Here is a 15,964-nt window from a genome sequence, read left to right as displayed (position 1 = left end):
AGACATGCCCTACGACAGCAACAACAGCTGCAGAGGACTGTTTGCTCCCTTGAGGGAAGCCAAGATTATAGCAGGTTGGTGAGTGTCTATAACACCAAGCATGGATATTACGAAAACTATCCAAATGATCATCCTAAACAAGAATTGGGGGTAATACAACTAGCTGAACCTGGACCTGAGGGTGAACTTAATTGCTCAAAAGGAGCCCTTACAGCCTGTGTATGAGAATTACTATAACCCTATACTGCAACAGGGAGTTGGAGTTCCTGTAAACAATAACCAGGTCCTGGTGATACAGGCTCCCCCCCCCCCCCCCTCTCGGTGGAATCAACTGAAGAAAGAATTAACCAACTCGAGGAAGTGTTCAGGCTTCTTTGAGGTGGGAAAACAAGGATAAGGCTTACGACTCAAATGAGGAGCTCGAACCCTTCACTGCACATATCTCGAGCACGCCTTTCTACAATGGATTCAAGATACCTCAAGTTGCACCCTACGATGAGACAACCGACCCAGGTAGCCACCTGAGCACCTTCAACACCATAATGAGGGCTAGCAATGTCGGATACGAGCTCAGATGCATGCTCTTCCTGACTACACTCACTAGACCAACAAAGAGTTGGTTTGACAAATTTCAAAGGCACTCAATCTCTTCATGGAAACAACTCTCTAAGGAATTCAAGAAATAATTCCAGGTTGCGAAAAGCATCAAGCCTAAGGCTTCCTTTTTGACAAATATAAGGAAGCAGCCAAGATAATCGTTAAAGAGTTATTTGGAGAGAGTTAATCTAGAAGAAGCCAGAGCTCGCAACGTTGATGACAATGGTCATCTCATGGTAGTGAGAACTAGAGTATTATTGGGAAGTCCCCTTTTAGACGATATACAATGGAAGCCCGTGAGAATGATAACTGAGTTCACCTCAGACAGGTGAAAGACGAGATCGAGGGGCTGATCTCGAGGGGTTACCTCAGACAATATGTCCAAAACCGGAACCAAGACCAAGTTCTTCCTAATCAAAGGGCAGCTCCGGCTCAACCCGCTCAGCAAGTTGCAGCACCACCTATAAGGGAGGATAATCAACCTCCCCTAATTGATGGAGAAGACGTAGTAACCATCATTGGGGGACCTCACATCGCAGGGGCAAGCAGAAATGCTCAAAAGTGCTTCGTTCAAGAGATAAAGATGGGAGATGGATTTCTATGTGCCTGAACCACGAGCTCTGAAACAACAGAGGGTCAAAACCCAACTGATCATTTTTCCGAAGAGGACACCTCCCACGTCCAATTTCCTCACAATGACCCTTGGTCATAACATTCCAGCACGCAAATAAGAGGGTTTGCCGATCCTCGTCGGTAGTGGGAGCTCGGTGAATATCCTTTATAAGGAAACACTGGAAAAAATGGGGTTGTCTATTCGAGACTGAAAAGCTTGTGCAACGATCCTATGTGGATTCTCAGGGAGGGAATCGTTACTACAGGATCCATCGAGCTCCTAGTAACCTCTGGAGACTATCTAGTCTCAATAAGTAAGATGATGGAATATATAGTAGTAGACACCCCATCAGCCTACAATGCCCTCCTCAGGAGACCAGCCCTGATTGGGCTGGGGGCAGTCACATCTGTTAGGCATTTGTTCGTAAAGTTCCCAATGCCTAGTGGTGCCGGCACGTTGAGAGGAGACCAATTAGTAACCCGAGAATGCTACAGTATCTCCATGAGGGGGAAAGGCCAAATCAGTGCACATACACTGGTAATTATAGAGGAAATTCAAGAAAGAATCTCAAGTTCGAAGAAGAAATTGACCCCAGGATAGAAAAATACAAGTCTGACCTCGGTCCCATTAAAGAGCTTGAAGACATTCAACTCAATGATGAGGAAACCACCAAGGCGATAAAATTTGGGAAGAACCTCACAAAGGAAGCGGGATAGCAGTTAATTTTCTTACTGAAGGAAAACCAGGATGTATTCGCGTGGTCGCAGTCAGACATGATCGGGAGTAGTCCCAATGTTATAAGCCATACACTGAATATCAACAAAAGCTTTCCTCCGAAGTAGCAAAAGCGAAGAATCCTCGATGACAATAGGAAAATGGCCTTGAAAGAGGAGGTCAAAAAATTAAAGGAAAATCAGTTTATTCGAGATGCTTTCTACTCGCAGTGGGTGGCTAACCCAGTACTAGTCCTGAAATTGAATGGCAAGTGGTGAACTTGCGTCGATTATTCAGAATTCAACAAAACATGCCCATAAGATTATTTTCTGTTGCCTTGCAACAACTAGCTCGTTGATGCAACCGTGGGACACAATATCATGTCATTCATGGATGCATATTCTGGATATAACTAGATAACAATGCATGCACCCGATCAGGAGCATACAAGCTTCATGATGGACAACAGGCTATACTGTTACAATGTAATGTCTTTCGAGCTAAAAAATGATGGAGCAACATACAAAAGACTAGTAAATAGAATGTTTGCTGAACAGATTGGAAACAACATGGAAGTGTATGTGGACGACATGCTGGTCAAGTCCAAATACAATAATAACCATGTTGACAACCTCGCAGAATGCTTTGCAATACTTTGAAAGTATAACATCATACTCAATTCACAAAAGTGCTCTTTCGGGGTATCTTCGGGAAAGTTCTTAGGATTTATAGTTAGTGCTTAGGGCGTCGAGGAAAACCTGGATAAGATCAAAGATATAGTTGATATGCCTTGACCTCAAAAGCACAAAGACATTTAGGGCTTGATGAGATGAATGGTGGCTTTAAGTAGGTTCATCTCGAAATCCATAGACAAGTGCCTACAATTCTGTAATATTTTGAGAGGGGGCAAGAAGTTTGAGTGGTCAAATGAGTGCAAGCTTGCTTTCTAGGCTCTCAAAAATCACCTCGCTGAGCCACCAATCTTATCCAAACCAGTCACGAGGGAAATATTGTACTTATACCTCGCTACAACTGAGCATGAAATTAGTTCATCACTTGTTCAAGAGGATAAGAAAGTACAAAGACCAATCTACTACATCATCAAAAGACTGTTGGGAGTTGAATCGAGATATCCACTGATGGAAAAACTAGCACTATGCCTAGTTCATGCATATGGAAAGCTTTAACCTTACTTTCAAGTGCATCCCAATTATGTGCTGACCGATCAACCACTAAGACAAATATTAGTGAAACCTGAAGGATCTGGAAGATTATTAAAGTGGGCGATTGAACTCGGGTAGTTCGAGAACACATACCACCCATGAACAACGATAAAAGTTCAGGCCTTGGCTGACTTTATAGTCAAATGTACAGGAATCACCAACGAAGAAGTCATAACCCTAGCTCACAAGATGTGGAGACTTTATGTCGACGGGTCCTCTAATGAGATTGGATTTGTAGTAGGTATTATCCTAATAACTCCATTAGGAAACATGTTTCACTCAGCCTTAAGGTTTGGCTTCGAGGCTACAAATAACAAGGTTGAATATGCAACCCTGTTAGCATGGCTCCAAGTAGCTTCCGAGCTAAAATCTAAGGCCATACAATGCTATAGTGATTCTCAGCTAGTAGTCAACCAAGTGTTAGGAAAGGACCAGGCTCGGGGGATTAAGATGGCAGCATACCTAGAAATAGTTAAAGAGGCATTCGAACAATTCAAGTTCTATGTGATCGAGCAGGTTCCGTGAGAATAGAACTCGAATGCAAACGCCCTACCTCGACTCCCCACAACAAGGGAGGCTGACACACTCAACGTAGCACCAGTGGAGTTATTGCTGGAACCAAGCATAATCGAGCTTGACAAGGTTGAAATCAACATGATAGACTCAAAACCTACTTGTATGACACCTGTAACGCCCTGGCTACCCCAGAACAGTTATGGTGAACGGTGGACCGGAAATTTGACTCGTTACCCGAGTCCTTTGGTCAAAAACGTGCTCTAAGTGTAATTAACAGGTTAAGGTATAAAACCAATAAAAAGGAAATGGAGATTTTATTACAAACTGCTCTGCAGAGCTAAACAAAACATTTACAAGTGGTTCTCAGTACAAAATGGTCATTACAGTTTTAAATTTACAATCCCGCCGACCTAAGCGGCAAAAGTAGGGTAAACCCCCTAGTTCCTCTGAGAACACCTTGACCGTGGTGGTCAAGTGGCCGCATATGTACACACCACCACATCAACTCTCCACTCAAGGCTAGGTGAGCTTTTCTTTCCCTTTACCTGCACCACATAGCACCCATGAGCCAAAGCCCAGCAAGAAAATATAATACTTCTCATAAACATTATCAAATGATTATCATTATAATCATACTGAACATAAAGCTTTCAACAAGCAAATGAACATCACATGATTTTAGCGGGAGAGTGGCTGTTAAGTAAGCCACTAGCCTCCAAGCTCTCTTTTCTAGCGGGAGAGTGGCCGCTAGGTAAGCCACTAGCCTCCAGGCTCTCTTTGTTCATCGACCCTCAGGGTCGGTCAGACATTAATGCTCCTTGAGTCATTCAATGCTAATAGTCGATTAGATATAATCTCTGTTGGCTTGCGTGAACCACGCTAAGTCCATCCTTGACTAATAAGTCAGCGCTAAGTGACCAGTGTCCAGTATCACCGCCGAACTTGACTAATAAGTCACAGCTTCACAGCTGACACTAACACCTTTGCCAATTCTGACTGACAAGTCAGTGCAACGTGACCAGTGCCCAGTACCACTGCCGAACCTGACTAATCAGTCACGGCTTCACAGTTGATACTAGCACCCTTGCCAAACCTGACTAATTAGTCAGTGCTATGCTGTAATGCCCCGGATTCCCTATTGTGGTTAATGGCTGGATTAGTAGGCCGGGAGGGCCATAACTGCTTAATTATGCCATTTAAATGTGTTTATGCATGTTTATGAGAATTATATTATCATATGATGTTAAATGCATGCATGTGAGTCCACATTTGTTTACAGGGGTATTCTGGTAATTTGGCCCGTTGAGGGTATAATTGAATACTTGTTTGTATGATAATGATATATTATGAGACCACATTATAATGTGGATTGGTTCGAGTATTTCGACATGAGACGATCTTTGAACATGATTTATCGGTTTGGTCATAACAAGTTTGGGCTTGGGGCTCGGGGTGAGTCTCGGGGTGATATTAAAGGTTATAGCGTTACTGGGGATTTTAGGGTAACGGGTTATGAAATATTGGTGTTTGAGGATATTGAGATTAGCGGGAATTGGGAAGCGTTAATTATGATTAACAGGTTAAGCTAGAAGTATCAATTTTGCCCTTGGGTTGATTTAAGAGGCTTTGGATGGTATAAGGGCATTTTGGTCATTTTAGGGGTGGATATATTTTTTTTAAATGGCTGAAGGCTGTAGAATAAAACAGAACAAAACAGAGGCACTCTTATCTTCCTTTCCCGTACATCACCCTCTTCATTTCTCCTTTGAGGTTTTGAGCTTTAGGTGTGGATTCAAGCTAGGGGAAACTTCAAGGCTGAGTTGGTAGACTTGGTTCTGCTTGTGAGGGAGGTTCAAACCGGTTTTAAGGTAAGTTTTGATCATTTAACTTAAGCTATGATCTGTTTTCGTTTTAACTTTTCAGTCATGGGTTTTGTTGTGGAAAGTGTGAATCCAAGGGGGTTTCGGTGTTAGTTTGGTTGGGGTTTGGTGTGAGTGAGATAAGGATGTTGTTTGAGGGTTCAATTATATGTTTGGAAGAGGTTTAGAGAGGGTTTGAAGGTCTGGTTTGAGAGGGGAAATGCAGGGTTGAAAATCTGGTTCGTGCGTGAGGCTTAGGCTGAACTGGGGTGGGTGCCGCGGCACAGCTTTTGCGTGCCGTGGCCCATGCGCGTCTGGCAGATGGGGGCCTCTTTGTTTGGGGGCGTGCCGCGGCACAGCTTTTGGGGGCCGCGGCCCTTAAGGCCAAATTTGCTAAAAAGTGGTTTTTAGCTTAGGGATTCAAACCATAGGCCTCGGGGTTGGACCTAGTACCCGGTTGGGTAGTATTTGAGGTCTCGGGGGCTGGGATTTGGTTTGGGAACCCTCAGTTATCATTTTTATTGATGAATCCTATATTTTGGTTATGACCAGGTGACCGTCGAGGAATTTAAAGGTTGATCGTTCTCAGGGGTCGTTCATATAATTATTCTCACTCGAACCAGAGGTAAGAAAACGGTGTTTAAGTACAGTTGCACCCTGTATAGGTATATGACATGCGTGGTTTGATACTTGAGGCATGTTGGTTGATATATGTGGACGTGGATTGCATATTAAATTTTGTTGAACGTTGTTTACCTGTTTGAGACACTGACTAGTCAGGGACCGACTCTAAAGTCGAGAATCATGCATTGAATGGCTCTATAGCATTAATGCCAGACCGACCCTAGGGTCGAGGAACTTATAAGCGCTTGCCTGGCTTACAACCAGATGAATATAGCCAAGGTATATGACCCCGGTGACTGTTTGTCACATGGCTAAGGGACGTTGTCCATAGTTTCGACTCCAGAGTCGTGAGGAAGGTTATGTTGGTGACTAATCACCATACACCTGTCCTAAACAACTTATGAATGAGTCACTTCTCGGTTAAGCCCTGGTGACCCTATCGTCACATGGCTGGAGGGAGCGAGGCTCATTATTGTGACTTTTGGCTATTGTCACCTATTTGTTGGACTGATAGTCCTGAATGGTTATTATGATCGTTGTTGGTATTATATCATGCTTTATTGTGTTTTCTTGCTGGGCCTTGGCTCATGGGTGCTATGTGGTGCAGGTAAAGGGAAGGAAAAGCTTGGCCAACCCTGAGTGGAGAGCTTGGGAGATGTGATGTACATACAGGGCCGCTTGACCGCCACGGTCAAGGAGTTCTCAGAGGGACTAGGGGTTTACCCTATTTTCGCCGCTTAGGCCGGCGGGGATTGTATATGTGGAACTGTAGCAACTCTTTTGTAACATGAACTACTTGTAAACATTTTAAAAAGGCTCATGAGCAGTTTATTTACTTAATGAAAAGTGCCTTTTCCTTTTTACTGGTTTTACACCTTAACCTGTTAATGACACTTAGATCACGTTTTTAACCAAAGGACTCGGGTAGCGGGTCAAATTTCCGGTTCACCGTTCACCGTAACTGTTCTGGGGTAACCAGGGAGTTACATATGCACAAGCGAACAACATATGCTAAGCATTCCATGTTCAATCCATGTCCATATTACACAATCAACATGCCTTACAAATATCCATGCATGTCACACTTGGGGTGCAGTTTTCTTACCTCAGGTTCGAGCAAGAACAAATAAAAGAGTGACCCTGAGAACGATCGACCTTTTGGTCCCTTAGCGGTTACCTGGTCATAACCAAATTATGGGATTCCATCAATAAAATGAATAATAAAAGGTTCCCAAACCAAAACCTAACCTCCGGGACCTCAAACACTACTCAACCGGGTAGTAGGTTCATTCCCGAGGCCTTAGGCTTGAATCCCCATGCTAAAAAGCTAATTCTGGCCAAAAATGCCTTAAGGGTCGCGGCCCTCCTTGGCCATGCCGCGGCCCGCCCCTCAAACAGAGGCGCCTAAACCCAGCAGCCCCCAAGGGCCGCGGCTCACCCCTGCCATGCCGCGGCGCAACACCCAGTTCAGCCAAAACCCCTGTTTTTCTTCCCTCGGCTCACCCCTGCCATGCCGCGGCGCAACACCCAGTTCAGCCAAAACCCCTGTTTTTCTTCCCTTGCGTTTTCGCTTGGAACCAACCCTTCAAACCCAATTTAAACACCACCCAAACCTCTTCCAAATACCCATTTAAACCTCCAAACATCACCCATAACTCTCCCCCAACATAACCCAAGTAAAACACCTCAAGAACTCCCCTTAATTCCAACTTTCCACACCAAAATCAAGAGCTGAAATCCATGAACGAAAACAGAGCAAAACCAGTAAAACAATGGATAAAACTCACATCAAATTCGAAACCAAACCCTCTTCAATGGCTGAGCTATGTCTACAACCTCAACCTCCAAGTTCCCTAGCTTAATTCCACACCTTGAGCTCAACAAAACTCCAAAGAAGAAACAAGGAAAATGAAGGAAAGAGAAGGTACGGGAAGGAGAAGAAGGAAACTCTGTTTTGGGTTCCGTTTTTACAGCCATCTAAACATCATATATATCCAAATCACAAATGACCATTATACCCCTAGGTCTAATAAAGCTTCTATAACCACTTCAAGGGTAATTTTGACACTTTCCACCTACACCGTTAATCATAATTAACGCTTCCCAATTCCCGCTAATCTCAATATTCTCAAACACCAATATTTCACATCCCGTTACCCTTTATTACCCGGTAACACTCTAATCATTAAAACACCCCGAGACTCACCCCGAGCCCCGAGCTTAAGCCCGTTATGACCAAACCGATATTTAACATTCCTTGATCGTCTCATGCCAAATAGCTCGAGCAAACCCACATTATAATGTGGTCTCAAATTAGATCACCAACATGCGAACAAATAATCAATTTACCCTCAACGGGCCAAATTACCATCACACCCCTGTGGATAGAAATATGGACTCACATGCATGCATTTCACATCATATCATAATATAATCAACATATACATGCATTTATCAATTATTAACATAATTAAGCAAGTATGGCCCTCCCGGCCTACTGTTCACGCCGTTAAACACATCGGAGAATTCGGGGCATTACAACACCCATAATCGACTTCCTCGAAACTGGGAACCTGCCTATAGACCGGAACGTGGCCCAAAAATTAATGTACAAAATACCAAGGTATACTATCTTAGAGGGAAGATTGTACATAAGAGGATATTCCATATTTTTATTGCGGTGTGTAACCCCCACTCGAAGCTAAGAAAATCATAGAAGAAATTCACAAAAGGATTTTGCGGAGATCACGCTGGGGGACACAACCTCTCAAAGAAAGTAATAAGGCATGGGTATTTCTGGCCGATGATAAAGGCAAACTCATTTGAATACGTAAAGAGCTGCGACAAGGGTCAATGGTTCGCCAAAATACCTCGAGCTCCACCTACCAAGCTCACCATGATGAGTTCCCCTTTGCCATTCGCGATATGGGGAATCGATCTCATTGGATCCTTGACAACGAGAAAAGGTGGAGTCAAGTATGCAGTAGTTTCCATGGACTACTTCAAAAAATGGACCACGGCTGAACCTCTGGCCACAATCACCTCAAAGAAGGTGCTGGACTTTGTGGTAGAGAACATCATTTGCAGGTATGGGATGCCAAGGAAGATAGTCTCAGACAATGAAACCCAATTTGACAGTGAGTTTACACAGTTCTGAGAGAAAAAATTTATCGTTAAAAGCTTTTCCTCAATAGCCCATTCCCAGTCGAATGGTCAGGTCGAAGCCGTAAACAAGACTCTCAAGAGTTCTACAAAGAAAACAATTGAAAAATCTAAAGGTAGATGGCCCAAAGAATTACCACAAGTCCTATGAGCCTATAGGACAACAACTCGAACCTCAACTGGACACACGTCCTTCTCCCTAGCCTACAGCTGCAAAGCAATGTTACCAATCGAGGTCGAATTTCCTACTATAAAGCGTGAAACATATAACCAAGACTAAAACCAATCCCAGCTCGAAGAATCCCTAGATCTAATTGAAGAAAATCGAGATGAAGCCCAGCTTAAAAATGATGCATACCAACAAAGGGCTACAAGATATTCAACAAAAGGGTTTGAGATAGTTAATTTTGATTGGGAGACTTGGTGCTGAGGTGCGTATTGTTGGCCACACGAGACCCCTCGGTAGGCGTGCTTGGACCTAATTGGGAGGGACCTTACCAAATTGAATTTGTCATTGGACCTGGAGCCTATAAACTAGCTCGATTGAATGGAGAATTGGTCCCACGATCTTGGAACGTTGAACATCTACAACCATGTTATCAATAGATTATGGAAAGATGTCCATTTATTTGTAACCAAGCTTGTATATTCCCAAAGGCACTCTTTTCTATTCTTGAGATTTTCCCACAGGGTTTGCTCTTGAAGGTTTTAACGAGGTCTTTTATCAATAAAATGTTATTCACGTTCAGTATGTTTATTTATTGTCTTTCACAAGCTCTCAATATTCAATAACCTAAGATTTCTCAACCATAAGAATTTAAAGGGGCATAAGTGGTATACAAATATACCATAGGCTCGAAAAAAATATAACAAAAATAAAAATAAATTTAAAAATGAGTGCATGGATCAATAACGAAGCATGAGCATAACCCCATTGCAAGTCTATATTAACCAACAATATTACAAAATTGACATAGAGATGGGTTTTTTTGCAAAATAGTTTCAACCTCGCAACCTTAAGACCATACTCGAGAATGAGGAAAGTTACTAACACTAAGCAATAAATAAGTAGACTTATGAGACTACATGCCAATAAGTGTTTTTAAATGCAAAAATACATGGTATAAGTAGTATTCGACCTTGAATATAACAAGGTTGAAATTGAGGAATCAGATGAACCATTATGATCATACGGAAGTTCGAACTTAAGCTCGAAAATGTGTTTGTGCGAGTAAACAAGTATGAAACCACGCCCATAGTAATAAGCTCGAAGTATTTCGATATAGATATATGATGCATGATATTAAGGCAAAAAGCTATAAGTAGATAATGTGCAAAACAGTTTTCGTGCTAGAGAATCGAAAGCATAAAAACTACTATTAAGTCAAAATAAAGCATTCACAAGATAATAAAAATAGCTCAAACTCGAGCTATAAATTGTCTTTTCCCCAAGGACATCAAAACCACCTTCTTTCTCATTTCGAGGAAAAGGTGCAGGAGGAAAAGGAAAGAACAGAGGGATCCGAATTGGACCTAAATGGGAATGACATGAAAAGTCTTTTTCAAAACCATGATAATTATAATTATAATTATAAAAAAGGCCATGGGTCACAACTCATGTTTGAATCCTCAAGGATTGGTGGCTCCGGTATCCCCCGATCCAGCTTGTTCCTTGGCCTTCGCAACCTCCTGGGCTTCGAGCTTGGCCTACTCCTCCTCGAGTTGAACCTCCTATCTCTCTAGATACTCCTCCTCTTTGCCGGCAAGAAAGTTGGTGTCAAGGTCGTCATTCATGGCCCAAATTCGGTACATGGCAAGGTCAATGGCACTGTCATTCTTGGCCTTGAATTCTTCCAGGAGACATATTTTATAGAGAAAATGTATTACAAAATACATCACCAAAACATATTTTTTATAATTTACCTCAAACTTTTACATTATACCATACATCAACTTTTTTATTTTTTCTTTACATCATTTAAATATTATATATTTTAAAAAATATTTTATTCGTTTTAAGAAATAAAATAATTAAATATAATAATATCACACTCATATATTCACAAAAGTTTATAAAAAAATAAAAAAATATTTATAGCTTGATGAATAGTGTTCCACTACATATAGAGAAATATTATTCATTTAGGTAAAAAAAATATAAGTTTACATCACCCATTAGAACACTATTTAACAATTTTTTCTCTATATTAAAGAATTAGACATTTTAGCTTCTCTATTGGGAGTGCTCGTAGAAGTATGCTTCAAGTTATAAGCCACCGTGTCCTTTCCCACTTCAACAACCTTTTCCATCATAAAACAACTAAGGAACCATATAGAAATCAAATTTATAAAATTAAAGGAGAAAAAAAAAAGAAATGGATCCTTAGCCATATGAACCAATTTTTTAAAAATTGATAATTTATTTGGGCATTTATCTGTTTTCAACTAAAGGAACTATCATAGCTCTTCTGTATTTGATAGTGTGGATCAATTAGTTTATTAATATAACCAGTATTTAAAGCTTGGGTAGTGATTATCTATAATGAAACTTCTTCTAGAAAGGCTGATATAACATGCAACTTTCTTAGGAAATCTTAGCAAAGACAAGGGCGTAAAATTCTTCATGATTTCATAACCCTGCTTTTTACTGAATCAGAGAAAATCCACTTTTGCTATTGCTGTAATCTTTAGTCCATAAATTATGAGTACTAACTGTTCAATAATAATTATGAGTACTAGAAAGAAACTTCAGAATTTTTCTTTATTAATGTGTATAGATAATTCTAATTTTTAACTGTCTTCCACACATAAGTTTTACATAATAAGAAAAAATGGACAAATACGGCTAATCACTCTTTTTTTTTTTTTTATTATTGTCTGCTGCGAGTACAGAGGTTAGATATTTATTTATATAGGGAAGCCTTTCTTTGACTAAAATACTACTTATTGAAATTTATAATTTTCTCACTGGAAAAACATTATTCTCACCAATTAAATAAAGATATTTAAAACAAGCTAGGTAGCAACTTGTTGAAATAGTAGTATTTTTTTTATACAAAGTAATTGGCAGCCTTAGCCTATAAATACCATCACATGTCTTCAACACAAGAACCACTCCAACTTCAATACATTCAATTCTTCCTCATCAGTCATTTCCTCTTTGATAGGCCATCATGGGTGTTTTCACATACGAAACCGAGTTCACCTCAACCATCTCTCCAGCAAGGTTGTTCAAGGCTTTTATCCTTGATGGAGACAACCTCATCCCAAAGATTGCCCCTCAAGCAATTAAACAAGTAGAGATCCTTGAAGGAGATGGAGGAGCTGGAACCATCAAGAAGGTCACTTTTGGTGAAGGTAAGCTTTACATCATCACTTAAGTTAGTTGATTTTTATTAGCATGGTATGCAAGTTTTGAGCTCAATATTGTGTCATATTTGATCTAATTTGCAGGGAGTAGCTTTAACTATGTGAAGCACAGAGTTGAATCGGTTGACCAAGACAACTTGTCCCACTCCTACACTTTGATTGAAGGAGATGCCTTGACAGACAAGCTTGAAAAAATCTCTTATGAGACCAAGTTGGAGGCATCCCCTGATGGAGGCTCTATCATCAAAACTGTCAGCAAGTACTACACTATTGGTGATGCCGAAATCAAGGAAGAGAATGTTAAGGAAGGCAAGGAAAAGGCATCTCAGCTGTTCAAGCTCTTTGAAAAATACCTCAACGACCACCCTGATGCATACAACAACTAAACATGTTGAATTTTATGTTTTTTTGTGTGTTTCTCAAGCTTCTCTTGTATCATCTGAAGTGTGATTTGTCCAAAATTGTTTGTTTCTTCTTCTAAATTTTCTCAAGAACTTTCTAATAAGAGTGTGAGAGTTGCTACCTATTAATTGTACTCTTTTTGGGGGGAAAATCTAATAATACTAAACCTCTATAGTATTATTCTCAAGTTATTACATGGAAGCTTTGAATCATTTAAGAAGTTTTTAGTTGTTCTAATAGATTAATAACCATAAACAAAGAAATCTTTATTGCTGCAAAATTCTCAAAAGATAGAGGTTATCGCTGCACATTATCATAAACTTTAAAATTGTAAATTCCTTTAGAGCATTCCAAATAAATTGTGAAATTTTTAAGAAATTCTTTGTTGTTCTAATATATTAATTAATTCTCAGAAATAATTTACTCTACATATTTTCATGACTAAGGATTATTATTGATAATTCAGTGATCAAGTTGTAATTGATCCATTAATATAGTGAAGAGACTGAACTTCTCAATCTGTTATTGGCTGATCCTCGAATCAATATGCTGTGTTCTTTACTTGTTCTTTTCTTTCTGGTTTCTCTGTTCGTGTCGTGTTTATGCAGATCAAGTTGCTGTTGGAATAATCTAACACTCTGTGGTCCAACAATAAAAATATTTTGATTTGATTATGATCAGAGTTGCTCTAGATCTTGATCAACCGGTGTTTTCGTTCTCTATTGTGTTGCTGATCTTAATTTGATCAAACTAGGCCTATTGATATAAAAATGATCGTATTTAACAGATTACATAGATAAACAAGCATTATCTTAAAATGTACCTTAGCTAGATGACAAGTTATGTTCTTATTAATAATATTACACCAAAAGAATTTGTAACATGACAAGGCAGCGTTTCAATCGTTAATGTCAAAATATAAAGGAGGCACCGATGGCCAATGTTGACCAATTTGGCTATCATTCTTAGACGTATGCCTCATGTATTGAGCTTTCCCACCACAACAACCATATTCCATCATAAAATAATTAAGGAACTAAAGAAATCAAATTTATGAAATTATAGAATTGATAAGAAAAAAAAAATCCTTAGCCATAACAATTAATTTTTTTTTTTAAATTAATAATTTATTTGGGCATTTTTCTTTTTTCAACGAAAGGAAACTAGCATATAGTATACATCTGTATTTAATTATGATATCATGGATCAATTAGTTTAAAGCTTGGATAGTGATTTTCTAGGATAAAATTCCATCTAGAAAAGCTGATATAACTAGTGATAGAGAAAATCTTAGCAAAGACAGGGACATAAAATTCTTCAAGACTTCATATCCTTCTTTTTACTGAGACAGAAAATTTACAGTTGTTATAAACTTATAGTTATGATCATTAGTCCACAAATTATTTGCACAAGGAAACCCAATAGTTGTTTTTAGTATTATCTTTAACAACAATAATTTTCAATTGCTTCCTGCATGATATTTTTACCATACCAAAAGTGACATATTTTAACTTTATTATCCACACACACATCTGTTTTACACAATATGAAAAAATGGTCTCAAGGAATCATTTGTCATTTTTCTTTATTTCTTTTTTGTCTGGCTGCCAGTACAGCATTTAGATAATGTAGGGAAGCCTTTCTTTGACTGCTAAATTACTAATTATTAATATTTATAAATTTCAAACTGAACAAACAATATTCTGACCAATTTAGAGATATCTAAAACAAAGTATAGCAACTTGTTTATATAATAAAATTGCTTATACACATCAATATGCAGCATTCGCCTATAAATACCACTCCATATCTTCACCACAAGAACCACTCCAACTCCAATACCTCATTCTTCTCATTTCCTCTTTGAACGTCCTTTTCAATCCTTTTATAGGCCAGCCACCATGGGTGTTTTCACATACGAAACCGAGTTCACCTCAACCATCTCTCCAGCAAGGTTGTTCAAGGCTTTTATTCTTGATGGAGACAACCTCATCCCAAAGATTGCTCCTCAGGCAATTAAACAGGTAGAGATCCTTGAAGGAGATGGAGGAGCTGGAACCATCAAGAAGGTCACTTTTGGTGAAGGTACACTTTACGCCAAAACTTTCATCATCTTCTTCTATTTATAAACTATAGTAAAGCTCGTTGAGCTTGATTAGCATGGTATGCAAGTTTTGAGCTCAATATTGTGTCATAATTGATCTAATTTGCAGGGAGTAGCTTTAACTATGTGAAGCACAGAGTTGAATCGGTTGACCAAGACAACTTGTCCCACTCCTACACTTTGATTGAAGGAGATGCTTTGACAGACAAGCTTGAAAAAATCTGTTATGAGACCAAGTTGGTGGCATCCCCTGATGGAGGATCTATCATTAAAACTGTCAGCAAGTACTACACTATTGGTGATGCTGAAATTAAGGAAGAGAATGTTAAGGAAGGCAAAGAGAAGGCATCTCGGCTGTTCAAGCTCTTTGAAAAATACCTCAATGACCACCCTGATACATACAACAATTAAACTTGTTGAATTTTATGTCATATGTGTGTTTGTCAAGCTTCTTTTGTATCATCTAAAGCGTGATCTTTCAATATTGTTTTGTTACTTCTAAATTTTCTCATGAACTTTCTAATAAGATAGTGAGAGTTGCTACCTATTAATTGTACTTTTTTTAGGGGACAAAATCTAATAATATTAAACCTCTATGGTATTATTCTCTGTAAATCCTATAATTGGCATTTTTATAGAAATATCTTTTCTCTTAAAAGAGAAATTGGTTGATTTAATTGTTTCATTTTATTATAATTTTCGGAAATATTTGTTTTCCTTTTATTATAATTTTTGGAAATAGTTGTTTTCCTTTATTATATTTTTCGGATTTGTTTAGAAA

At 39.2% G+C, this 15,964-nt stretch overlaps 2 protein-coding genes across 2 annotated transcripts; both read left to right on the top strand.

Annotated features, from left to right (window-relative positions):
- Positions 1-12,407: 12,407 nt before the first annotated feature.
- Positions 12,408-13,224, top strand: LOC133819437 (major allergen Pru av 1-like). The gene is made up of 2 exons (XM_062252698.1): positions 12,408-12,665; positions 12,762-13,224. Exons 1-2 carry the CDS (start codon positions 12,482-12,484, stop codon positions 13,061-13,063), a joined length of 486 nt encoding a protein of 161 aa, XP_062108682.1. The 5' UTR covers positions 12,408-12,481; the 3' UTR covers positions 13,064-13,224.
- A 1,648-nt stretch (positions 13,225-14,872) lies between these two features.
- LOC133819435 (major allergen Pru av 1-like) lies at positions 14,873-15,792 on the top strand. Its single transcript, XM_062252697.1, has 2 exons — positions 14,873-15,164; positions 15,293-15,792. The coding sequence occupies exons 1-2, from the start codon at positions 14,981-14,983 to the stop codon at positions 15,592-15,594; spliced, it is 486 nt and encodes a 161-aa protein (XP_062108681.1). The 5' UTR covers positions 14,873-14,980; the 3' UTR covers positions 15,595-15,792.
- Positions 15,793-15,964: the final 172 nt, after the last annotated feature.

This window comes from Humulus lupulus, chromosome 2, assembly GCF_963169125.1.
Source record: "Humulus lupulus chromosome 2, drHumLupu1.1, whole genome shotgun sequence".
In the NCBI taxonomy this organism is placed as follows: domain Eukaryota; kingdom Viridiplantae; phylum Streptophyta; class Magnoliopsida; order Rosales; family Cannabaceae; genus Humulus; species Humulus lupulus.
The sequence above is the reverse complement of the archived record's forward strand: the minus strand, read 5'-3'. Positions and strand labels throughout refer to the sequence as shown.

Coding starts and splice junctions, on each gene's coding strand:
- LOC133819437 (XM_062252698.1), top strand. CDS start 12,482: ATGGGTGTTTTCACATACGAAACCGAGTTCACCTCAACCATCTCTCCA. Junction 12,666..12,761: donor GAAGGTCACTTTTGGTGAAG/GTAAGCTTTACA, acceptor TCTAATTTGCAG/GGAGTAGCTTTAACTATGTG.
- LOC133819435 (XM_062252697.1), top strand. CDS start 14,981: ATGGGTGTTTTCACATACGAAACCGAGTTCACCTCAACCATCTCTCCA. Junction 15,165..15,292: donor GAAGGTCACTTTTGGTGAAG/GTACACTTTACG, acceptor TCTAATTTGCAG/GGAGTAGCTTTAACTATGTG.